This window comes from Malus sylvestris, chromosome 6 (genome assembly GCF_916048215.2).
Source record: "Malus sylvestris chromosome 6, drMalSylv7.2, whole genome shotgun sequence".
Lineage (NCBI taxonomy): Eukaryota > Viridiplantae > Streptophyta > Magnoliopsida > Rosales > Rosaceae > Malus > Malus sylvestris.
In genome coordinates this window covers 8,942,703-8,965,070 of record NC_062265.1, presented here as the reverse complement: position 1 = coordinate 8,965,070, position 22,368 = coordinate 8,942,703, and the positions used below count along the sequence as shown (strand labels likewise).

Here is a 22,368-nt window from a genome sequence, read left to right as displayed (position 1 = left end):
GTAACTAAAATTTACTCCCCATATTAAACAACGGATTGCCCATATATATCCCTATATCGACTCTCTGTTCACCTCACTCCCGCTCCAGCCACCCTCCCATAAACCCTAGACTCCGCTGATCCAACGACTCTCAGTGTTGGACCTCTTCACCTCTCTCGGTAGGTACTAAGGATCTCAAATCGTTACAAGTTTCACTCGTTTTCGTTCTAATTGGCATTACTGTATCCTCAAATCCCTGCAATTTATGTTTTTCGCTGTATTTTAATGCCCCAAATAATGTATATCTTAGTGTAATTATAGTTTTCTTGATGAAATTAGTGCTGGTTGAATGCAAGTGCGTATATCTTTATGAATTCCTTTTGGGGTTTTTTGTTTGACTGAGCAAAAGTGCCTTTCGTATCTTCTTTTATATGGTGTTCTCTGTGTTGTGCATTGAGTGAATTTATTTTGCCTCTGATGATGATTAAACTAGACCTTTTATCTTCCGAGATGCTCCATGCGGAAAAATTTGGAGACCTGAACTGAAGAGGCATTTTTATGTATGTTTACCTTGACAATGCTTTTATCTTCTTTTTGGTTGGTTAATTAGGACTGACATCCCCCGATGTATTTTGTGTTTTCACACGTCTCCTTCGATTACAATTCTTTCCGTAAATTGCGTCATGTAAGTTTTGGCTTTTTTGCTGAGTCATTGTCAAATAAGAAATAGGGAGGGGATGTGAATGTTCCTAACTAGTTTGTGTGTAGGAGTTATGTTGACTCTTATGATGATTCAAATTTAACTTTCGTTCTTCCGAGATATTCCATGCAGAAAATTTTGGAGACCTGAACTGAAGAGGGTTTGTTATATGTGTTTACACTTACGTATCTTCGACAATATTTTGTTTTCTTTTTGGTGGGTTAATTAGTAGTTTAGTACTGACATGCCCTGAGGTTTTGTGTTTTCACACAATCCCTTGGAGTTAAAATTTTGCCCATAATTTGCTTGCGCCACCATATACAAATTTTTACTTTTTTTGCTCGACAGTATCAAAAAAGAATTAATGGTCATGGGATGTGAATCTTTTTAACTAGTTTCATATATTGGGATAGAAGTATGTGTGTGTGTGTGTTCTATATGTTGATGGAGTTATGTTGCCTCTCATGATGATTCAAAATTAACTTTCGTTCTTCCGAGATATTCCATGCGGAAAAATTTGGAGACCTAAAACTGAAGAGGCTTTGTTTATGTGTTAATACACTTATGTATCTTCGACAATATTTTATTTTCTTTTTGGGGGGTTAATTATTAGTATAGTACTGACATGCCCTGAGATTTTGTGTATTCACACAATCCCTTCGATTAAAATTTGTCTATAATTTGCTTGCATCACCATAAACAAATTTTTCCTTTTTTTTTTTTCTTGACACTGCCAAAAAAGAATTAATGGTCATGGGATGTGAATCTTTTTAACTAGTTTCATATCTTGGGATAGATGTGTGTGTGTGTGTGTGTGTGTTCTATATGTTGGTGGAGTTATGCTGCCTCTCATGATGATTCAAAGTTAACTTTCGTTCTTCCGAGATATTCCATGCGGAAAAAATATGGAGACCTGAACTGAAGAGGCTATTTTTTATGTTTTCGAACTATACCTATTCAGTTATATGTCTATTTTATGTCATTTCTGGTTCTGTGGTTCAAACTATAAATTATTTTTTAAGTTTTATTTTTATGTTCTTTCGTACAAAGATGTGTTTTTATTTTACTTATGAGTATGTGATTAGCTTGATACGTTGAATGCTTATAATCCTTCTCTTTCTGTTTTGTGTTTAGTGCCCTGCCTTTCCAGCCGATCAAATGGAGGTAGATGTAAGTTGTTCTACTCTTCAGCTAATTCGATTCCTGTTTCTTATGCCACTTTTTGTAGCTTTATGTGTTACTTTTATCTGAAGTAAAATTTTTTGTGTACTGAATTTCAAAGTGGAAGCTATAACTTTGGTCTAGTGGCAGTTGGCAATGCCTGATGTAAAAACAAACTTAGTGGTGTGTTCTATTTGTGATTTGAAGATTTGAAGCCCCCAAATTATGTATGATTATGTATTTAGGGTAGCCCATAGTACTTCTTCAGAAGGTTGCTTCTTATGGTGAACTCCCTGTATACTTTGGTTGGGGATGTTCAAGTTTCCGAAGCATAGAAAAAATAGCCAGTATTAAACAGCACTGTGCGTACTTTTTGCTTGCACCGTGTTACCTGTCTCCTGGTACATTTTTACTCCAGTTAGGTTTTTTGTTTGTTTAATATATCAGAAAACCTGCAATTCTTAATGAGATGCCATCTCTAATCTTTTACAATTGTCTTTCTCACATATGTTGTAGGCTGCCAAATAATTTTTCTGTTTACTGTTCCACAAAATAAAAGACCGCCTAAACTCTTATCAATACTGTGAGTACATAAATTGATGTTTGTCAGTAGGGTATCAAGAATGAGGAAGAGGAATTTAACAACGGACCACTTTCTGTTCTTCTGATGAGCGTAAAGAATAATACTCAGGTAATCCTTTCACGTAATTTTACAGTTCTGTGATCATTAGAGCTTTACATTTCAAGAAAAAAAAAATTCTAATTCAAATTAGTTCTGATTGTGCAAGCAGGTCCTCATCAACTGTCGTAATAACAGGAAGCTCCTTGGCCGTGTGAGAGCATTTGATAGACATTGCAACATGGTGCTTGAAAACGTTAGAGAGATGTGGACCGAGGTACTTTTGTCATTGGTGCTTTATTTTGTTTGTTTCATATCTTGTTTCTCATTAGGCAACAACTAAGGTCTTTGATTTCATCGCCTATCATAGCCTATCATCGCCAATGGTATTTTTGTGAACTTTTATTTGTCTATGCAGGTACCGAAGACTGGAAAAGGCAAGAAGAAGGCCCAATCTGTCAACAAAGATAGATTCATGAGTAAGATGTTCCTCCGCGGAGATTCTGTGTCATTATTGTCCTTAGGAATCCAAAATGACATGTAATTGACCTTTTAATGATTTTTGTGGGAATAGATTCTGTACCGAAAATTGTAGTACCGAGGTTGGAAACTAACTGCCTTTTAGACCGACTTCCCGTGGTATAGTGTTCTTGTAAATCAACCTCGATCCAGCATTCCCCTCTTGAAAGATTCAGTATGAATTGAAAATGTTTTGGCATTGTCATGTGTTCATGTCTCTTGTATTATTGTATTTCCTCAGTTTTTCGACTCCCTTCGCCAGTTGAACCGGTCGTTAATTGCTTAATTTGGAGTGTGAGAAGCTAAATTGGGTTCGTTAATTATTCAATTGGGAGCGTTAGAAGTTAATCCAGGTCCAAAACTACAACGTAGGGTCCCAAAAATTGTTCAATGTCATTGATACACTCAAATGTTTGAGCCAAATGAAGGACGAAATCTAATCAAGCGATCTTATAATAATTACAGAGATTTTTCCATGTGAACTGGCCTCGAGTTTAATTCAAACTATTATAAAGCAAGGTTTATAGTACAAAATCAATGGAAGCTCATGCAAAACAGAGCTTCCGTCCGGCCCTTTTCCCATTTTTCACCAAATAAAACCTTTTCCCATTTTTCACCAAATAAAAAGGTGTTTATAGTACAAAATCAACGGAAGCTCATGCAAAACAGAGTTTCCATCCGGCCCTTTTCCCCTTTTTCCCCAAAATAAAAAGGAAAAAGAACAGCTTCTTCTCTGCTGGAATTTTGTCCAAGTACATCGCCTCTCTGTGCCGTCCTATTCATCCGGGGGAGCTTGTGCGTCTTTTCGAAGCTCAGGGCTCAACGGTGGAGGGGGACTCACCCGATTTTCGGAAAATAAGCTTCCCTTTCAACTGCGGCTTGAATGGATGCCATGACCTTAACCAGCGAAACCCATGCGAATGGCGCCACACAAAATGCATACGCAAATACAGAGAGAGCTCGTACAACACCATTTTGGTACCAAGGAAATGCCATGACAAAGAGGACACCAAAAATCCCAAGCCACGGAGCTAGAACAGGTACCATTGGCAGGAACAGAGCAGTGATTGCTACGAAGGAAAGTGCAAAAGAGCCAAGCAAATACAAACTCCAGCCTAATATCGGATGGACTGTGTGAGGAATGAGTACGAATGGTACCACGTATGCAGCCACAATCGACCACGCAGCTATCATTTTGAGGATGGTGTGTATCAAGTTAATGCTCTTGTCCGAGCGCCTATAGCACAGCTTTGATATATTTGGTCGTGTTAGGCGCGTCATTGCTATTATTCCGAGGTAAATTAGCGCCTGGATTAGGATCACTGGCATCTCAGCACCGTACCTGTATAATAGAGGAAATCAGTGACAATTAGAAGCTAACGATTAATTATTATGGCCGCATTTTAGTTAACACATCGACTGCCAGATGATGCTGATCAGTAAATGCAATGACAAATGTAGTTGCTCTATCATTACTTTGTTGAATGGTCTTACCCGAGAGTTTGATGACGTCGTGCATGCCATGAAATGCCCAACGGGAGAACAGGCCATGACCACCAATACCATGGCTTCAACCATGCAGCACCGGGGAAGGTAATCACGCTGTTGGGGCCGCAGGGTACGCTCCAATGCAATTTAAGATCTGAGCAACCAAAAGTAGGGCATGGCTAAGACAATAGTCATTGTTTTCCTGATGACTTCACGTTAAAAATGTTAAATGCTATGCTTACAATAATAAGAAGCATCCATTTGGTAGCCCAAAGGCAGTCTGTAGTGTCCGTTAAGCTTGGAGCCGTTAGAAGGTGGATGGAACAAGGGCTGATCAAGTAAGTCGGAAAAGTAACCACTTATAAAACCCTGGTCAGCACCGTCTGGATTGTCTCTTCCAATTTCAACCTCATGAAGCAGGTCCTTGAATACTTTCATTGATGGCTGCAATATCATAACCAAAGAAAGCCCGGTGTGGTTTTTTTCAGTTAACTACAACAGCAATTCAACTAAAGTGCTTGATTCTGATGGTTGATGCAACAGAAATGCTAAGGAGCTAAAGCAGTATTCTAATTTGACAGTATAACATATCCTAAAACCTCGAGGTTAGAGTCAATGCAAAACTTTATAAAATACAATTTATTACTGGGAAATGTCACTGGCGCTTCAAAAAGATCATAACGCACTCATCTTTTATAAAAGAACAAATGCTTGAAGGAAAGATTTACCTGCAACACAAAGAGGCCGGTATGGAAGATGCAAGGGTTAATGAAAGCTGCACAGAATTGTCCACACTGGAAAAGCTCATCGGTTTTTTGGAGAAAGAGGTTGTCAGCATCAAGCATGACCACTCTGTCATAGTCCACTAAGCTCCATGCATACAGTTTGTTGAGTGTTAACTTGAATCTTTTGTCAAAATTGGCCTGATTTCTGTATGGATTGTTCACATTTTCCACTCTCACCACTTTGGCCCCATCTTCTTGTTCTCTGAGTAAAAAAAATACCAAAAACTTGTCTCAGTTTATCAATGTGGCAATCATGGTACATGGTATCGAATTCTTCATTACAAGTTAAATAGAGCCCCTCCTTCTGGTCACTTGGTGACCAAGAATTTATGGTCACTGACCTTTAGATTTGATATCAAGGGTTGAGATTTAAACAATAGAAGTATATCAATTTATTCTCCACTCTTGATTCAAACTCAAGGGTGAGTGACCATCTATTGTTTGGTCACCAAGCGACGAGGAAAACATTCCCGTAAATAAATATAAACAGTACAATACTAATGGGTGAATATAGCTTTTTTTTAGGCTAAGCCTCACAATGGACTAGCAATAATGTGGTTAAAATTTATCTTTGGAGAGAATCGAACCTAAAACCTCACTTACCAGTAAAAAGGAATACCACTAAATCGTAGTACTAAGTGGCTAGTTAACATAGCTTTTAAATCCCATTTCATCCTTATCTTTCTACTTTCTTGCTAGGCAAGTGGTAGTGCTGCCACCCTTCATATTATCTTATCAAACCAAGGGAGTAGATTTTCTTGGAAATGAGAAAATTTGGTACAACTTCCCTGTCACGTGGTAGGTAAGACACAATGTGCTACAAAATCTTAATTATGACTGAAAACTTCCTACATGTAAACAATACATGTAACATGTCACTCAACTTGCCATGTGAGAGAACTGCTCGACCTAAGTTTTTCTCACAATTTCTAGGGTTTCATCATTTCGATGAAGCAATCCTCCATTCATTACTATTCTATTCCACTTGTAAAACCGAAGGCTTTCAGTTAATGTGAGGAGAGCAACTTCCAGAACATGGGACATCACTACGATTATGTGGCAAATTAATTCATTAGATTATTAATATGTACCCGTTAAATCTTAATTGGTACGATTAACAACTCAATAAATTGATTTCCAACTGCTACGGTTCTACTATATACTAATGTTTTGAAGACGTTCACCGATGAGAGAATGGGTCACATCTTAAGGTGCCAACTTCTGATGTAACAAAGAAAAGTGCTATCTCACAAAATATAGAATGACAAATCCATGACTTCATGGTTATCATTCCAAGCTAGTCATGTGCAGGGCAGAAAAAAGTCTTTTATTTCTTCCTTTCGAGAGATATTTCAATGTGATCGATACACGGAGTATTATATCACATGTTACTATACAAATAGTGATATATGTATATAAAAACACATGATATAACTTCTGTGTTCCGGTCACAATGAAAAATTTATATTTCCTTTCACTGAATTTTTAAACTTTTGGAGGGACCATACTCTTTTTTTTTGGGGGGGGGGGGTTTAGAGGTCAATTAATATCAAAATAACGCCCTTTACTACAGTGAGAGAAAAAAGTTGAGTCTTTGCATAATTACTTGGATTCAAACTTCGTTAACGATTAATATAACATTTATATTTAACAAAATTTATTATTTGACAAAAATATCGAAATAACAAATAATGAGTTATATATTCCATACTTAGTGCTAGAATTAGTGACATTTGATTCAAACAAAAGGTCTTGAATACTTCAGAATATTAGATACTCTGGATGATTTAACAGTTATATTTTTAAACAAAAGTCGAACGATGAAAATATCCGAAGTAGTCAAAAAGTGCCTTCAACTGAGTCCAGACCATTTTTGCGTTGAAAACATAACCACCCAAAACAACGGACTAGGTTCATCAAGAACAAAACAACGTTTTTCCATGTCTTGTTCGACCGACTTTACACTAACCCAATCGAAACACGCTACTTTACACTAATGGGACAGCCCACCCCAATAAATATATCCTCCAATCCACCCAGACCATTTGGTAAACAACATTTCCACTTGTGCGCTGCGACTTACAAGGCATCAATTTGGCAGATACCACCCACATTCTTATCCAAAAATGGAGAGAATCAAGATGGGATTTATTATAAGAATAATACTAGAGTTTTAAACTAAAATTTTAAATCAAATGAACACGTTAATCAACCGTTATAAACAATTAAATAAACCCAACGTTTAGTCTAGCAGTAACTTAAATAAAATATCATTCTGAACCCGAACTCGGAGGTCAAGATGATATTTTGTAATTTTCAATTTAATGATATTTATCTTCGCGAGATAACGAGATATTATATTGGACTCACATGGAAAAATAGAAAAATTCGACCGGACCCATCCAGAAATCGTTGACCATTTTAAGTTGTAAATACCCAAACCAATCACCACCAACGACGCATCAAACCTAAACCTACATTGGTTCAACTCCCATTTGACTAACCCTTCAAACACCCAAAGAACTTAACGTGCGCCGAAACGGCTACCTTTATTCTAACGTACACCGGAGCTACCGTGCGCGCACGTTACGGAGCAAAAAGCAAGGACGAAAAACGAAAGCGGAGAGTGTGAGGGTCGGAGACTTACAGAGTTTGGACCCAGCGGAGAGGCACGTCCGGCGAAGCAATGACGACCAGATCGGCCTCCACGTGGAGGTTGGAGAGCGATCTGAGCATGACACGTATCGCCACGTAGAACTCGTAGTCCCTCGGCGTCCCCATGTACATCATCGTCGCGTAAGCATTCCGGTAGCGCTGCTGCTTCTTCAGCTCGTAATTCTTCTCAACCGCCGCGGTTTCGAGAACAAGAAGCGGCAGCAGCAGCAGCAGCGAGAGGGTTACGGAAATTCCAATGCTGCCCTTGGCCATTGAGCTCTCTCCAACTCTCTCTCTCTCTCTCGCTTTCTCTCTGTAGGCCTCCATCGCCACTGGAAGCGGAAGGAGTTTATTTAACGGGGGAGGAGTCGCAGAGAAGGAGGAGAGAGAGAGTGAGTTTTGAATTTTATCTAAATAGGAAACAACGAGGGAAGGTGTTTTTCTTATGGGCAGGGTCTTTGTGAGATCCGGACCGTTCATTTAACTATGTGAGATCTGAACCGTTCATCTCTCATCGTCGTATTGTAATAATAAGTGTGACGCCTTATCGTCTTGGCGTGTGTGTGTGGGGGCATTTTTGAGGTCGGTCCAGTACGGCACCGTTTACGTCCTTTTCTGGTAATTTCATCTCTCTGTTTTTCTATTTTAACCGTGGGGCCCACTTTTGGTTTGCGTTGTTGTGAAATTCAAAGTAGCGAAAAGCTTCCACGTGGCCGTGAGTGTTGAATCTGAGAGACCGCGTTTTTCGAATTCGGCCTGCGAAAATAAAATACTTCTGCTCACCGCCTATAGATTGCGGTTGATGAGTTTGATTTAATATATCTATCACAAAAATTTTGAAACTAAGACTAATTTAACGATAATTAAGAAAATCATCGGTATTACCATTACTTTATGATGATCAAAATGCCCTTTGTGAAAATCGAATCTAAGTAAAGTAGTCTCGTGTTTGATGTTTCATTCTGCCCATGTTTCAAAACGATGTCATAGGAGATGTTATCAGATGACAACATAGATGTTGTGCACTTGCTAGATTCATTGTGTCAAATAATTAGTACATTAGTTAGAAAACTTATTGAAATAATGTAAGCTAAGAAATTAGAGCTTTAAATGAGGGCTTAAATCATCGAACCACATATTAAGCCACCTCCTAAGATTTTAAATGATGCGAGGAAGTATTATATTTGAGTTGACTCACTGTATGACATTTCCAATCCCTCTCCTCTTGAGCAATTCCATAGTAGGAAAGGCCTCTTCTAGGCTATCCACCCAGTGAACAATAACTACCATTAATGAACAGTAACCACCTTTTTTATAACTCATATATTTCATAGATTTATATCATTCATTCCTAGTCTCTTTGTGATATTTTTTAGTTAAATTGGTTGTGTTTTACTTTCTTGGTTAAATTGGATTAATGGTCCCTGTGGTGATAGGTTAATAGGAAGATAACCCCCGTGGTGAAAAAATTCGAATTTAAGCCCAAAATTAACATTTCCGTTAACCCACTCCGTCTTCTCTCTCGCACAAATTGGGCTCTCTCTCTCATCGTCCCCGTCGTTTGCTCCGTCTCCTTCTCTTGTCGGCTGTGTTATCCCCGTCTCCTCTGGCAAGCTCTGTTCTCCCCATCTCCTCTCGACGGCTTTATTCTCCTTGTCACCTTTGTTATCTGATAATTGGAGAGGCCCACAGAGAGATGACTCGCACCACCACAGCACAAATTCGAAAAGATTTCATTTGGGTTTTACGATGCAGAAAGATTTCTTCTGGTTTTAAGATTTCATTTGCGTTTTTAATTTCTGGGTTTTAAGATTCCATCTGCTTGTGAGTGTTTTCAAGCCTCTTTGGGCCAAGAACAGGTAAGGAAATGAGTGAGGGTGTTTGTGGGGGTGGTGCGACAGAGGGATCTGGGGAAGAGATAGATTTCCATTCTTTTTAATTTATTTTTACAGCCAACAAAACCAATCAAGAAATGTTAATCTAACAAAACCAGCCAACAAATTAATGATTAATTTACTGAATTGGATTAATAGTTAATTGCAAGCTAAATTAACTATTCGGAAATGTTAGGGTAATCTAGAAAAAAGACGGAGTGGGTTAACAGAAATGTTATTTTGGGCTTAAATCCAAACGGAACTTCACCACGAGGGTTTAAATCCGAATTTTTTCACCACAGGGGTTATCTTCCTATTTACCTATCATCACGGGGACCATTAATTCAATTTAGCCTACTTTCTTTTGTGTTAATGTGCAATTAATTGTATTTTAGAGCCATTTGAGGGTAAATAAGGCAAAATGGTGCTGAAAGAAGAGAATTGAATAAGGATTCTGATGTAGAGAGAGATTCAAGTGTATAATTGAATATGGTGATGAATATGGCCCTTTTAAGAGACCAATAACAGCAAAAAACGTTAGAAATAAATGCTCCATTACTAGGATGTCTTGGCATTCTATAACAGCCTCTTTAACCTTATAAAACAGAGAATTTCAGCCACTTTTACATAAGCTTCCCCTTGGGGTCGCCTAGAGCTCTCTCTCCCTCTTCTCTTTCTTTGGCCTTGCTTCCAGAAACAAAATCCTTTCTCTATTCACCATCCGCAGCCACTAAAGAAACCATACAGTCGCACTGTTTTTGGAGAAGTTCAACATCAGAATTTCTTCAAGGGGGTTTCTTCTATGAACTTTAATTTCACTCATCCTGTTCTTGATATTTATATATTCTGTAATCATGTTGTGTAATTAAATTCATAGCTGGGGATTTCGATGAAGCCTTGCAAGCCTACTCTATGTTATTAAGTTAAAGTATTGAAATTACCAATCTGTGTTCTTGTTTCATTCATTGATTTTATAGTATAATTTGTTTGTTAATCTTAATGTTTGATCACCATTAGGGCTGCTTATGAATTATTTAATCAAGGTTATAGTACACATCATGCTTAATCTTGGTGGACATGTGAATGAATGAAGAAACTGTTATTCATACATTATGCCATGTGATTTCTTTGGTTCTTTGAAGTTTTCTTGTTCTTAATGGATTCTTATTTGGTAATCTAAGTTGAACATCACAACAAGGTTGCAAATTAGGAGTACTTGATCACAACCACACATCAAATGGATGATCATAAATAAGTAAAACGAACCTTAGTTGCAGATTGGATAGTCGAATACGTTTTGACTTAATTTTCATTGAATTGGTTTGTAATGGTGAAATTGATATTCCTAGTTCCATTCCCATCATTTCTGAATCAATCTATCATTCATCTTTATCTTGTCTTGCATTTTAAGTTATTTTAGCTTTCAAAACAAAAATCTAAATTCAGTTTTCATTTGCATTTTCTTTAGGGTTCACATAAAGCTAGTAATTGGAGAGGTCTAATCAGTCCCTGTGGTTCGACACCCTTACTTGTGCCATTATACTATCCTTATATTTGCATTTGAAAGGAACACAACACTTTTGCATCTCCACCCCTACTTTGAAAAGCCCTGGCAATTGGCAATAAAATATTACTATTTTATTTATTTATAAAATAATACAAAATAATTTTATTTGTAATTTCGGATAAGATTTTTAATCATTCTCGTTGCGTCACTTGTCATTATCCGAAAAGACAATTATTGGTGATGGATTTCAGATTATTGGTGATGGATTTCCCGATAAGGTTTTTAACCAATCACGTCACGCCATGTGTCACAATCTGTTTACAATCTTTGATGATAGATTTCGGTTAGACTTTTAACGAATGATGACATGCCACATGGCATTATCTACAACCTAATCCTTTCTAAATCCTCCATATAATCCACCATCCATCCTCACAAATCTCACACCAATTTTCTCAAGATCTGTATCATTATTCATAGTTTCTGCTTCCTTCTTCACCAAAATCAAAATCTGTATCATTATTCATAGTTTATGTTTCCTTCTTACAATGTCTTCTTCTTCCTCAAGGGTGATGTGGGAAATCGAGCAGCAAGAGGAAGAATTGTTTAACCAATCAGAAGGAATGTTCAATCTCCAGATGGCCTAAAATAAGATGGAAGATGATGAAGAGCGTAGAAGGAGGGATGACGAAGTAAGAATGGCCAGAACCTCACATTCCCATCGGGTCATCCAAGCTATGGCTAAGATCTGCAGCCTAGCCATTCCGCAAACCTTGATAGAAGCAGGCAACAACGAGGTACGGAACTCTTGGACGATTATTTTGTCCTTAAGTGCATTCCCTGATACGTACTTTAGATGTCGTTATCGAATGGAACGACATTTGTTCAACAAAATCATGATTACTGTTTACAACCATGATTCTTACTTTGTGCAAAAGAATGATGCTTTTGGTGCTATGGGTTTCCTTCCTAAGCAAAAAATTATTGTTGCCTTGCGGATGCTTACATATGGAGCATCTGCAGATTAAGTGGATGAGATAGCGAGGATGGGGAAATCAACCATTCTTGAATCCCTGATGAGGTTTTGCGGAGCAATCAAATCTATCTACACCGCAGAGTACCTCTGGAAACCTACTGAGATGGACTTACAAAGGCTTCTGAAGAAAGGCGAGATGCGAGGTTTTCTTAGGATGATTGGAACAATCGATTGTATACACTGGACCTGGAAAAATTGTCCAAGTGCATGGCAATGCGCTTATGGGGATATAAAAGGATCAAAAAGTATTATTTTGGAAGCAGTGGCATCTTTTGATACATGGATTTAGCACTCCTTTTTCGGGGTTCCAGGAGTTCAAAATGACCTCAATGTCCTTGCCCAATCCCTAATGTTCAACGATGTGTTACAATGAAAGGCACCAAAAGTCACGTACTGGGTCAACGAACGTAAGTACGACAGGCCATACTACCTAGCAAACTTCATTTACCCAAGGTGGTCAACATTTGTCAAAACCGTGCCACGTCCGCAAAATGCAAACGAAAAACACTTTGCAAGCTGTCAAGAGAGGTGCATGAAGGATGTTGAGCGTTGTTTTGATATCCTCCAAGCTCGATGGGCGATTGTCATGGGTGCTGCAAGAATGTTTGATGTAAAGTTACTTCGATCCATCATGATGACGTGCATCATTCTTCACAACATGATTGTGGAAGATGAGTACGATTATGATGCCGTTGATGAATATGAGCTAGACACGATGAACAATTCCAAAACACAAATATATTGTGCTCATGACGCCACCGAAGACCCGTGCAACACGAGCCATTAGAAAATGATGGACGTTACAATTAAAGGCTCATTCAACGATATACTACACTTTAAAGGCCATATATGCACAATGCCCAACAAATTGACTTGATAGAGCACCAATGGGAATTGAAACAAGCTGAAGATACTTAAGTTCATTTAGTGTGTTTGTTTTTATTTGGTGTGTTTATTTAATTTTATTTGGTGTGTTTTTGTTTTTAGTTCATTTATTGAGTTTTTTATTATTTGGTATGTTAAAGTAATTTTGTTTGGTGTGTTTATGTCATTTGAATAAAGATTCTCTTTCTATAAATAAATTACCAAATTAAATAAATTTACTCTCACTTTAAATAAAGTACTAAATTCAATAAATTGGAAACAACATGAGGTACTCTATTCAATAAATAATAAATTACAACCCAAAGTACTCTATTCATCATCACTTAACCAATTTGTGGTGCTAGGATGATCTTCTCTTGTGGTGCTAGGACCATCTCCTCTTGCTCTCGCTTCTCTTGCACAACTTCTTTGCACCACGTCCGCTTTCTCCGACTTCCAAAAATATTTAGAATTTGGAGACTTCCCTTCTAAAGGTGCGTTCATAATGTCACTATCTCGTTGAGCCATTCTTTCTTCTCTAACCTATTCCCTTTCTTGCCTAAGTAGCTCTCTTTCTCTCTCATTAGCTTGAAATGCTTTCTCAACAGCTGTAGTTTTTGCCTCCTTTCTAGCCTTATCAACCTCAAATTTCACCATTTCCCGCGCCAAAGTAAATTCACCTTGGCGAGCAAGTTCTTCCATATACTTTTCATAATCATTCTTGGAACCACTCCATTTTCTCTTTGAAGCCTTCTTACCTTGAGGCCTAATAGGATAACAGGTCGACCTCGATGCTTGTTCATGTGGGCGTTTCGGGCACTTCTTCTGCCTCATCTTCATGAACATGCCCATCGGTTGAATGATCGGGTGTAGAGTGTAGAGGGGTGTTGTTCATGAAAAATTTTGGACCGATAGACACAACTCTGAATTTAAGACAATCTTTGACAATATTCCAATATTCCCATCGAGTGAATGATTTGCTTTTGGTTTTGGTTTTGGCATTATATCAAGCTTGAGCTTGAAGTTCCTACACAATGCAGGAGAAGAAATAATTATAATGAAAGTAGGCAACAAATAAATAAGTGACACACCCCGATCCAGAATGTCCAGTAGAACTTCGAATCAAGCTGTGCTGGCTGACACCTGGAAGGTGACGAAGCCATAGAATGTAATAATGTGTAAAATGTGATTAAATTTAAAACTAAAAGTGCCTATATACACAAGTGCGCGGTGAGCAGGTATGGACCTATTTCACATGTGATACAGAGCATAAGAAAAGTACAGTGAGGTAAGATAATAATTATACCATCATAAGAAGCTACCTGAAGTGGGAGTGCCACAAGTCCTCGTCGATATGGAACTTTGCTATTAGAACCTGGAGGGGTGCAAAATAGGAAGTGTGAGTGGGCAAACAAAGATTTTCAAAATCATTTCAATTATCAAAGGTAATAACCCCTCGCTGTAAAATCTGTATAGTCTTCAGAAAATTATACTACGTAAAAGTATGAAATCAAATGTATACTAACGGTAAATCCAGAAGAATACCATGAAGGGAAATAATGAGATTTATGTGGGATTTCTAGTGACTAGCATGCATATACAATTCAAAATTTATATACATTAGCAACGGAAACATGTTATCACATAATATCAAAGCTATAGTCATGCAAATCCCCTTCAAGAAGCATAGGTTCATATATGATGCATCTATGAAAATATTGAAGAACAAAGTGAAGGTATAGTTTTATACCCCTTAATCTAGACTTAAGACCAAGGATGGACCACCTCCAAGCTCTTTGTTCTTGGAACTCCTTGAGTCTAGCCTCCCTCATTGCTTCCTTCACCTTGATAGATTTAGAGCTCCTTTGATTCTCCTCTAGTCTCCAAAGTAGAAGACCTCTAAAGATCCACACCCACTAGTGTAGTGAGATGGATGTTGGAATAACCAAAAAGGATAAAAGATGATTAGCTATTTCTCCCTTATGGTGGCCGGCTATGTAGTGTGTAGAGAGAGAGAGACTTTTGTTTTCTCTAGTTGAAAAGAACACACAAAAACCCTAATGAAACCTTTTTCACTAAACTTCCTTTATAAATGTCAAAGAAGTGAGTCAACCACTTTACTCCCTCTCTCTCCTTTCACTTTGATTGGCCGGCCCCCTTAGTGTGGGTTTGGACTTTGGGCTTTCATCATCTCAAGTCATTCTATGCTTGAATAAAAGGACCCAATTCGTTTGGGCCCAATGGACCCGAATGAACTCGAACTTTTCTTTAAGTCCTAAACGATCTTTTATCATTTATATGATTTCTTTAGACTTTCTAATTAATCATAACACTTAATTAATCCAATTAATTAATTCCATCATCCTTTAGTTGTCTCACCACAAGAGTGTTTCGGTGTACAATCATTTTAGGTTCTAATTAGCAAAGCAGTGAGGTGATTGGTATCAATCCAATTGATTATTATTTATCCAATCACTTAGTGAATTAAAACTTATTTTTAATTCTCCTTCTTCTTTGATGAATACTTATTTAATCATCTAGAAGAACTCACAAGCCATGAGTGACATCTAACCATATATCATGGCTACCCAAGCTAGTGTAGAATTTGTTCGGAGAACCTATTCAGTTGGAATTACAATGTAATTCGATCCTTCTTTAATACAATACTCACAATCACATTACTGGGGTATGGATATTTAATGTCAAACCCCTAATGTGATTATATCAAGTTATATGATTCTATTGAGTTGTATAGGAACGCTTTCCATCATTACGCTCGATACTTCGGTCGAAGATTCCTGAATCATATCTTAGAGTATTCATCCTCTCATAACGAGGATTAGAGATCCCTTGTTGATCATTCACATGCCTCTGAGAATAAATCACTGACCCCAACAATGCATAGAACACATCCAAGATAAGATGTGGTCACGTCTCATTATCAAATGATCAGCAACGTATCTCAAAGACAACTTTGATGTCTCAGGTCAAAGGATTACTTACATTATTCCAACCAGAAGAGTTACTTGCTTGAAATGTGAGTAGACCTCCATGCAAGTACTCTCGTTTGATTGTGTTTAGTGAACTCATTCCCATAATGAGCACCTACATACTTGTCTTAGTGTCACTACACGAATGGCATAAGACTTTCCATCCTTCCCATTGGAAGGGGACATAGTATGTACTGGTCTATGTATTGTCAGTGTCCCTCCGACAATCCTATGACTAGGAACCTTTTTAGACATCATGGTTATGTGAAGAAGGTCTTTGCAGTCTAACATCATTAGATTACTTCTTCCATTGTTCCATTGTCCATGGATTCACTCTTTAGGACGTATATCGTTTATTGAGATAGTCCTAATGAGTGACTTTGCCTTTTGATGTATTAGAGTTTTCCATACATATAGACATTGTCCTAAAAGGTTTCTTCCAAAGATTGACTTTCAGGGCATATCTCCAACATACCACTACCCCGCATCTCATTAGCAATATAAATAATCAGGTGCTTAATAATCCATACTAGTACGCAAGTCGGAGTACCCTAATGTGACTTGTACGACTGCATCTATATCTCATCAATCAATGCTAGACATAAGTCGAAGTCACCTATAGTGACCGGTACGACTTACCCATATCTCATCAATCAATGCTAGCACATAAGTCGGAGTCACCTATAGCGACCTGTACGACTTATCCATATCTCATCATATATCCCTGTAATATGTTAGCCGGATCCACCTCTTGTGGCATGTATGGCTGAACTCATAGATCATCACATATCTCTGCACACGAGTCGGAACCACCTATAGTGGTCTATACAACAGGACTGGGTGTAAATAAGTACGCTCAAGTGCTACGATCACGTGAAGATTGTGCGAATAAATGTGGGTCACCTACTAGTCGAAACCACCTATAATGGTTTGTACGTCAGAACTGTGCACCTACCTTAGATCCAAGGTGAGCGTAAGGTGCGGGAGGTGAACATCACTTGAAGGACTATGCCCTGGCCACGGGCGTGAGCTCTAACACCGGGGTGCAGGTTTATGAGCTCTAACTGTATCTATTGTAACATATACGACTTATGGGCAAACTGTACGACAGTGTCGGAGTTGCCTATCATTACAACTTGTACGACAAGGTCAGAGTTGCCTAAAACATACATGTAGTCATGCCATAACTCCATCATTTCAACTAATACCATAAACTCACCTAAACTTACCTGGGTGTCTTGCGTTCACCTTTGCACTTCAAAGCGTTCACAATAATTATGTGCAAGTAATATACATATAGATAAACCATGATGCAATTTAATACTCAACCATGTTATAGCATTTTCAATTATATACATATATATATATATATATATATATATATATATAATATGGCATAAAAAAGTATAAGCTGTAACGCCCTACTTCTGAACTATTTATTTCTGAGAATAATTATCGGTGATAAGCCCAACTAGACACTAGTTTAATTAACTATCATTAGTTACGTTTCCTTACTTCAAATTCTTGATTCTTCACACATTGATTTATGACCAACATTTAACCACCAAATCATAAGGTTAAATCTCACATTTTCCACCAATGTCCCTCACATTACTCAATTCCCTAAACAAGGCTATTGTCTCAATTATTTAATCTCACTTCTTGTATGGCTGCATCTAACGTCTCGTTAGACTGCCTACGTACCCTAAATAGGGATCAAGCCATTTGTAGTTCACATTAGTACTTCATAGCATTCACAGTAATTATACGCAATAATCAATTTATAAACATTTGTGGAATTTTCAATCATATATATATATATATATATGATAGAAAGGAAAAGACCCACTCACCTTAGGTCCGCGTTACGACTTCCTAGCACAAATATTGAGACATCATGAACCATCGTCACCTAGAACAATTATCAAATCACATCTCAGAGTTCTTACTGATAAAATACATAATTTACAAAAACACATCCCTACGTAATTCAATTCGAAAGATCTGCATCACAGATTTCTAATCCGTTACTTCCAAGGATCCACAATATGTTTCTAGAACAACGTCCTAAGGTTTCATTATGATTCAATGCTTGGATCTCCGCCAATTGCCAAAACCAAGTGTCGGTCAACATTTTATTTTATAAACTTACAAATCCAATTCGGGAAAATCCGTACATCGGATTCCCTATCTGTAAATTTCTATGGTCCTCAAATATTATGTACTATAATGAAATAAAGTTTGGTGACGATCCAACGGTCGGATCGTCGGTTGCTATAATTTTCAAGTGATGGACCTTAATGGAACTAGGTTCAAATGACTGAAATTTCGTCAATTGGAATTCACATATGGAATTGGAGTATCAAATTTAACTTAGGAATGTCAAGGGGTATGTCGGCCCACGCGCCATCGCAAGTGGCAGTTGACCGCCCCGACTTGCCGAAAAATTCAACTATTTCTAAAAATTACCAAAATTTATAGGAATGAAGATCTCAAAGAGAGGAATAACTTTCATACCTATGGCCAATGCCAATTTGGCTGGGAAAAGCCCCAATTCACTCAAATCCGCCTGAAACCCTAAGATGAGTGTTCTTCGATTCGACTTCCTCGATGTTCCCACGCCCTTACAACTGATTGAGTCTTGCTACTAGGTCTAAGGGGAGTTGATTAAGGGTGATGGTGAATGGTGATACTCATCGAAACGGCGGATTGCCGTTGAGAACCCCACTATGTCGTGCGACGTCTTCACGGTTTAGGAGCCAAAAGGCTCGGTTTTTGGAAGGGAAAATGGGTTGCACAGAGGTTGTGTGTTGTTAGCAAGTGAAGGTTGGGTGAAAATCGCCTGAAAAATGGTGGAAGTTGGCCGAAAATCCCTCCGGGTCGAAATTGGAGTGCTGAGCGTGGATGGGTCGACCGGAAAGCTGGGAGCTTTCTCTCCCTTTCCTGATTGGTCCCTATTTCCTACCTAATTTCTAATTGGTCCTAAAAAATAATATGATTGGTTACAATTCCCACATGGTGGGAGTTTTAATTAATTTAAAAAATCCATAGTTTAGTAAAACGATTTCAAATGTCCATAACTATACCATTAAACCCGGATTCACAAACGGCTTTCGCCTATCCGTTCGTACCAACGAGTACTACACAAATGCGCTAAAGGAATAAGTCATACGTTTCTCTAGATGAACCTCAACATAACTCAAAGTCCTTGACCCTAGGGCATTTTTGTCAATTCCCTCGATTAAAATAAATAAAAACATAAATTTAGGGATGAGTTGTCACAATCTACCCACCTTAAAAATTTCGTCCTCGAAATTTAAAATCATTTGTCATAGTAAGAAGGCAGTAGAAAACACCTATGTAAAGATGATATCAAGTTAGAGCGGTTATATAAAAGAGATTGTCATTCTATCACGATCAGTTTGCAATGGTTCTTCTTTCATGCCTCCAAACTCAAACTTTCTTTCTCCTTCAACACAATTACTACAATATCAAATCCTTTATGAAAACATTAAGCCAAAAAAATAGATATACAATAACATGTCGTCAAAATATACAAATCATATAACGCACCATTTAAATAGATGTACCAAAATCAAAACTGAATATAGAAAAACTTCACTTACACTCTCGCAGCATAACTTACTCCGAAAATAAGCGTGTATTATCTTTGGTTCGAACCCAAACAATAAATAATTAATAAAATAAGTGAATGTAGCTGCTAACGTAGAATGACTACTTGTTTACTTGCTTCAATCTAATCGTTAGTTTAAGGGTGGAAATGTGATACTAAACAACATCTAATACTTACAACCTTTAAAAAGACTTCCAAAGGCTTGGAAGTGAAACACGTAACACGATGAAATATAAATACACCAAGATGATAATCTTGTTAGGTTTCTGATTGCCTAAATTTGTATAAAAATCTAGAAGCAGCTTTCTCATAATGCCATCATCCTCCGGAAGTAAATAGAGAAGAAACTGTGGTTATCCAGTTTGTTTGGATTTTATTTCCTCAACATCCTTCTACTCTAACCGAAGGCGAGACACCTAAACTGAGAATTCTCTTCAATCACCTTAAGTGGAGCCTCAATTTTAATTTCTGTTTTATCTCCACATTTGATCATATCACGAACGAGGACTTTTAGATCATGTCCCACGGATAAGTTAACAACATCCCACTTCTATCTTAGTTGTCTTCACAAGTGTATTGTTGTTGAAATTTCAACGCCCATTTTAAGAAAATAAACCTTCGCCAATACTTTCAGCTTTGAGGTTGGAAGAATACTGCTTTCTACTTAAGTAAAACTACCACCAATTGGAACACCACATGAGCGTAACATTGGTTCAGCATCATGATTATTGATTTTCACATTCTCTACACATACAAAATACCTCAAACTGAGAGTGTATAATGATACTTCCCAACTCCATTCATATAACAAAATGATTATAATCATTAAAACCATTTTTTGATAGGTTAAAGGTAACTCCATATCGATACTTGTATTTTCCAACTGAAATAGAATAGGACAAGCTGAAAGTGTGCAAGAGTAAATATGTCCTTTTTGTACAACCAGAAGATACACTATAGTGCACTCATAGCTGCTGATTAAATTCTTCTACTGCCACTGTCAGAAACTTAGTCCGTTCCAAAAGTAAGTGTATTTAAGAAGTTCTAAGGTTGATAAAGATTTTGGACACCTTCTCCACAAAGAAATGTCATTTGATTTCCAAGCAAAGATGATAATTGTTAACTTTAAATCACGGATAAAATAGTTCATTCCAAATGGTTCTATACATTGGTAAGACTACTATGAATTCAACAAGCTTCACGAGAAAACTTTGAGTTTCAAAAGTTTGTTACATAGACAACCAATTTGAAATAGGATTTGTGCTAAAAGATGCAAGAAAACTAATGTAGTACGAAGACGTGGAATGGTGGTATTCTCCTGAATATCACCAAGGAATCAAATCTATTTTTGATTTCTACTCTCAAAAGGTTTAATAATGACAGTTAACAATAATGATGAGATTGACCCATAAATCCCTGGCGACACGCCAATAATGATACATTAACCCCACGTTAGGGCCATCAACTAGTCTTAATTCCACACCTTTCCTTGGCAGAAAAGTTCTTTGCTTATCATTTAGAGACACTTGCCAAAATGATCTTCTAAAGATCGACGAGTTGTCAAATCTGCCCAAAACTTAGGAACAACTAACATATTTTCCGTATTCGACGAGGTGGCAAGATTCAAACATTAGACTCGAGAACTGAGAATACTCACATCACGCGTGTGATGAACACAATACTACCCAACTTATGCTTTGATACCAAATTGACACACCCCGACCCGGAATGTCCACTAGAACTCCAAATCGAGTTGTGCTGGCCGACACCTGGAAGGTGATGAAGCCATAGAATGTAATAATGTGTAAAATGTGAATAAATTTAAAACTAAAAGTGCCTATATACACAAGTGCGGTGAGCGGGTATGGACCCATTTCACACGTGACACAGAGCATAAGAAAAGTACAGTGAGGTAAGATAATAATTATACCATCATAAGGAGCCACCTAAAGTGGAAGTGCCACAAGTCTTTGTCGATATGGAACTTTGCTACTAGAACCTGATCCGTTATATTTTCCTAACTTCAAAGATTACCCCTAGCTTGTGCCAATGCGTCTCTCCACGTACTAAACGATTGGCTAAGTAATTTCCAACGACTAGATATCGATTCTATGGTTCTTTTCCCACCATTTTTCTCAAGAAAATTGGTATGAATAAGACTCCACATTTCTTGCAATTGCATCTCATTACTTGTAATCGGATCATGAGTAACTTCAACCCAGCTAGAACACAATGCAACATCTTAAATAAGCGTCCAATTCGTACCTGCATCAGTAGTCATTTTGTTGGAAAAAAATTGGATTTAAACTTTGAGAGAAAGATAGGAATGTGGTTGAAAGTAGTTGAGAAAATATGAAATTGTGATGCAAGGTAGAAGATAATGAGAACGTATTTATAGAAAAGTAAAATCAATTTTTTTTTCCGAATTTTTATTAATTTTTTATTCCCATAATTAATCTCTGCCATTGAATTTAAAAAAATTGGAATTCCAACACTCTAGATTGTGCCACATGGCACAAGTGTAACATCCCACATCGCCCAGTGGAGTGGATCATGT

The 22,368-nt window shown here is 37.6% G+C and overlaps 1 protein-coding gene, 5 non-coding genes and 1 pseudogene across 6 annotated transcripts; 6 read left to right on the top strand and 1 right to left on the bottom strand.

Moving 5' to 3' along the window:
• The first annotated feature begins 29 nt into the window (after positions 1-29).
• On the top strand, positions 30-3,183 carry LOC126626626 (uncharacterized; annotated as a pseudogene).
• Positions 450-531, top strand: LOC126627572 (small nucleolar RNA Z159/U59). Its single transcript, XR_007625057.1, has one exon. It is a non-coding gene; the product is annotated as a small nucleolar RNA Z159/U59 (small nucleolar RNA).
• LOC126627571 (small nucleolar RNA Z159/U59) lies at positions 758-840 on the top strand. The gene has a single exon (XR_007625056.1). It is a non-coding gene; the product is annotated as a small nucleolar RNA Z159/U59 (small nucleolar RNA).
• On the top strand, positions 1,137-1,220 carry LOC126627574 (small nucleolar RNA Z159/U59). The gene has a single exon (XR_007625058.1). It is a non-coding gene; the product is annotated as a small nucleolar RNA Z159/U59 (small nucleolar RNA).
• LOC126627570 (small nucleolar RNA Z159/U59) lies at positions 1,524-1,607 on the top strand. The gene has a single exon (XR_007625055.1). It is a non-coding gene; the product is annotated as a small nucleolar RNA Z159/U59 (small nucleolar RNA).
• Positions 2,112-2,249, top strand: LOC126627592 (small nucleolar RNA snoR137). The gene has a single exon (XR_007625077.1). It is a non-coding gene; the product is annotated as a small nucleolar RNA snoR137 (small nucleolar RNA).
• Positions 3,184-3,446: 263 nt separating the features above from the next.
• On the bottom strand, positions 3,447-8,326 carry LOC126626625 (putative glucuronosyltransferase PGSIP8). The gene is made up of 5 exons (XM_050296004.1): positions 7,899-8,326; positions 5,195-5,453; positions 4,709-4,910; positions 4,473-4,620; positions 3,447-4,320 (listed from the first exon to the last, which is right to left on the bottom strand). Exons 1-5 carry the CDS (start codon positions 8,231-8,233, stop codon positions 3,816-3,818), a joined length of 1,449 nt encoding a protein of 482 aa, XP_050151961.1. The 5' UTR covers positions 8,234-8,326; the 3' UTR covers positions 3,447-3,815.
• Positions 8,327-22,368: the final 14,042 nt, after the last annotated feature.

Bases quoted from the DNA above. Each gene is read 5' to 3' on its own strand.
- LOC126626625 (XM_050296004.1), bottom strand. From the start codon at position 8,233: ATGGAGGCCTACAGAGAGAAAGCGAGAGAGAGAGAGAGAGTTGGAGAG. The intron at 4,911-5,194 runs GTAAATCTTTCC...ATGATATTGCAG, and splicing joins CCGGCCTCTTTGTGTTGCAG to CCATCAATGAAAGTATTCAA. The intron at 4,321-4,472 runs GTAAGACCATTC...TCTATTATACAG, and splicing joins CGACGTCATCAAACTCTCGG to GTACGGTGCTGAGATGCCAG.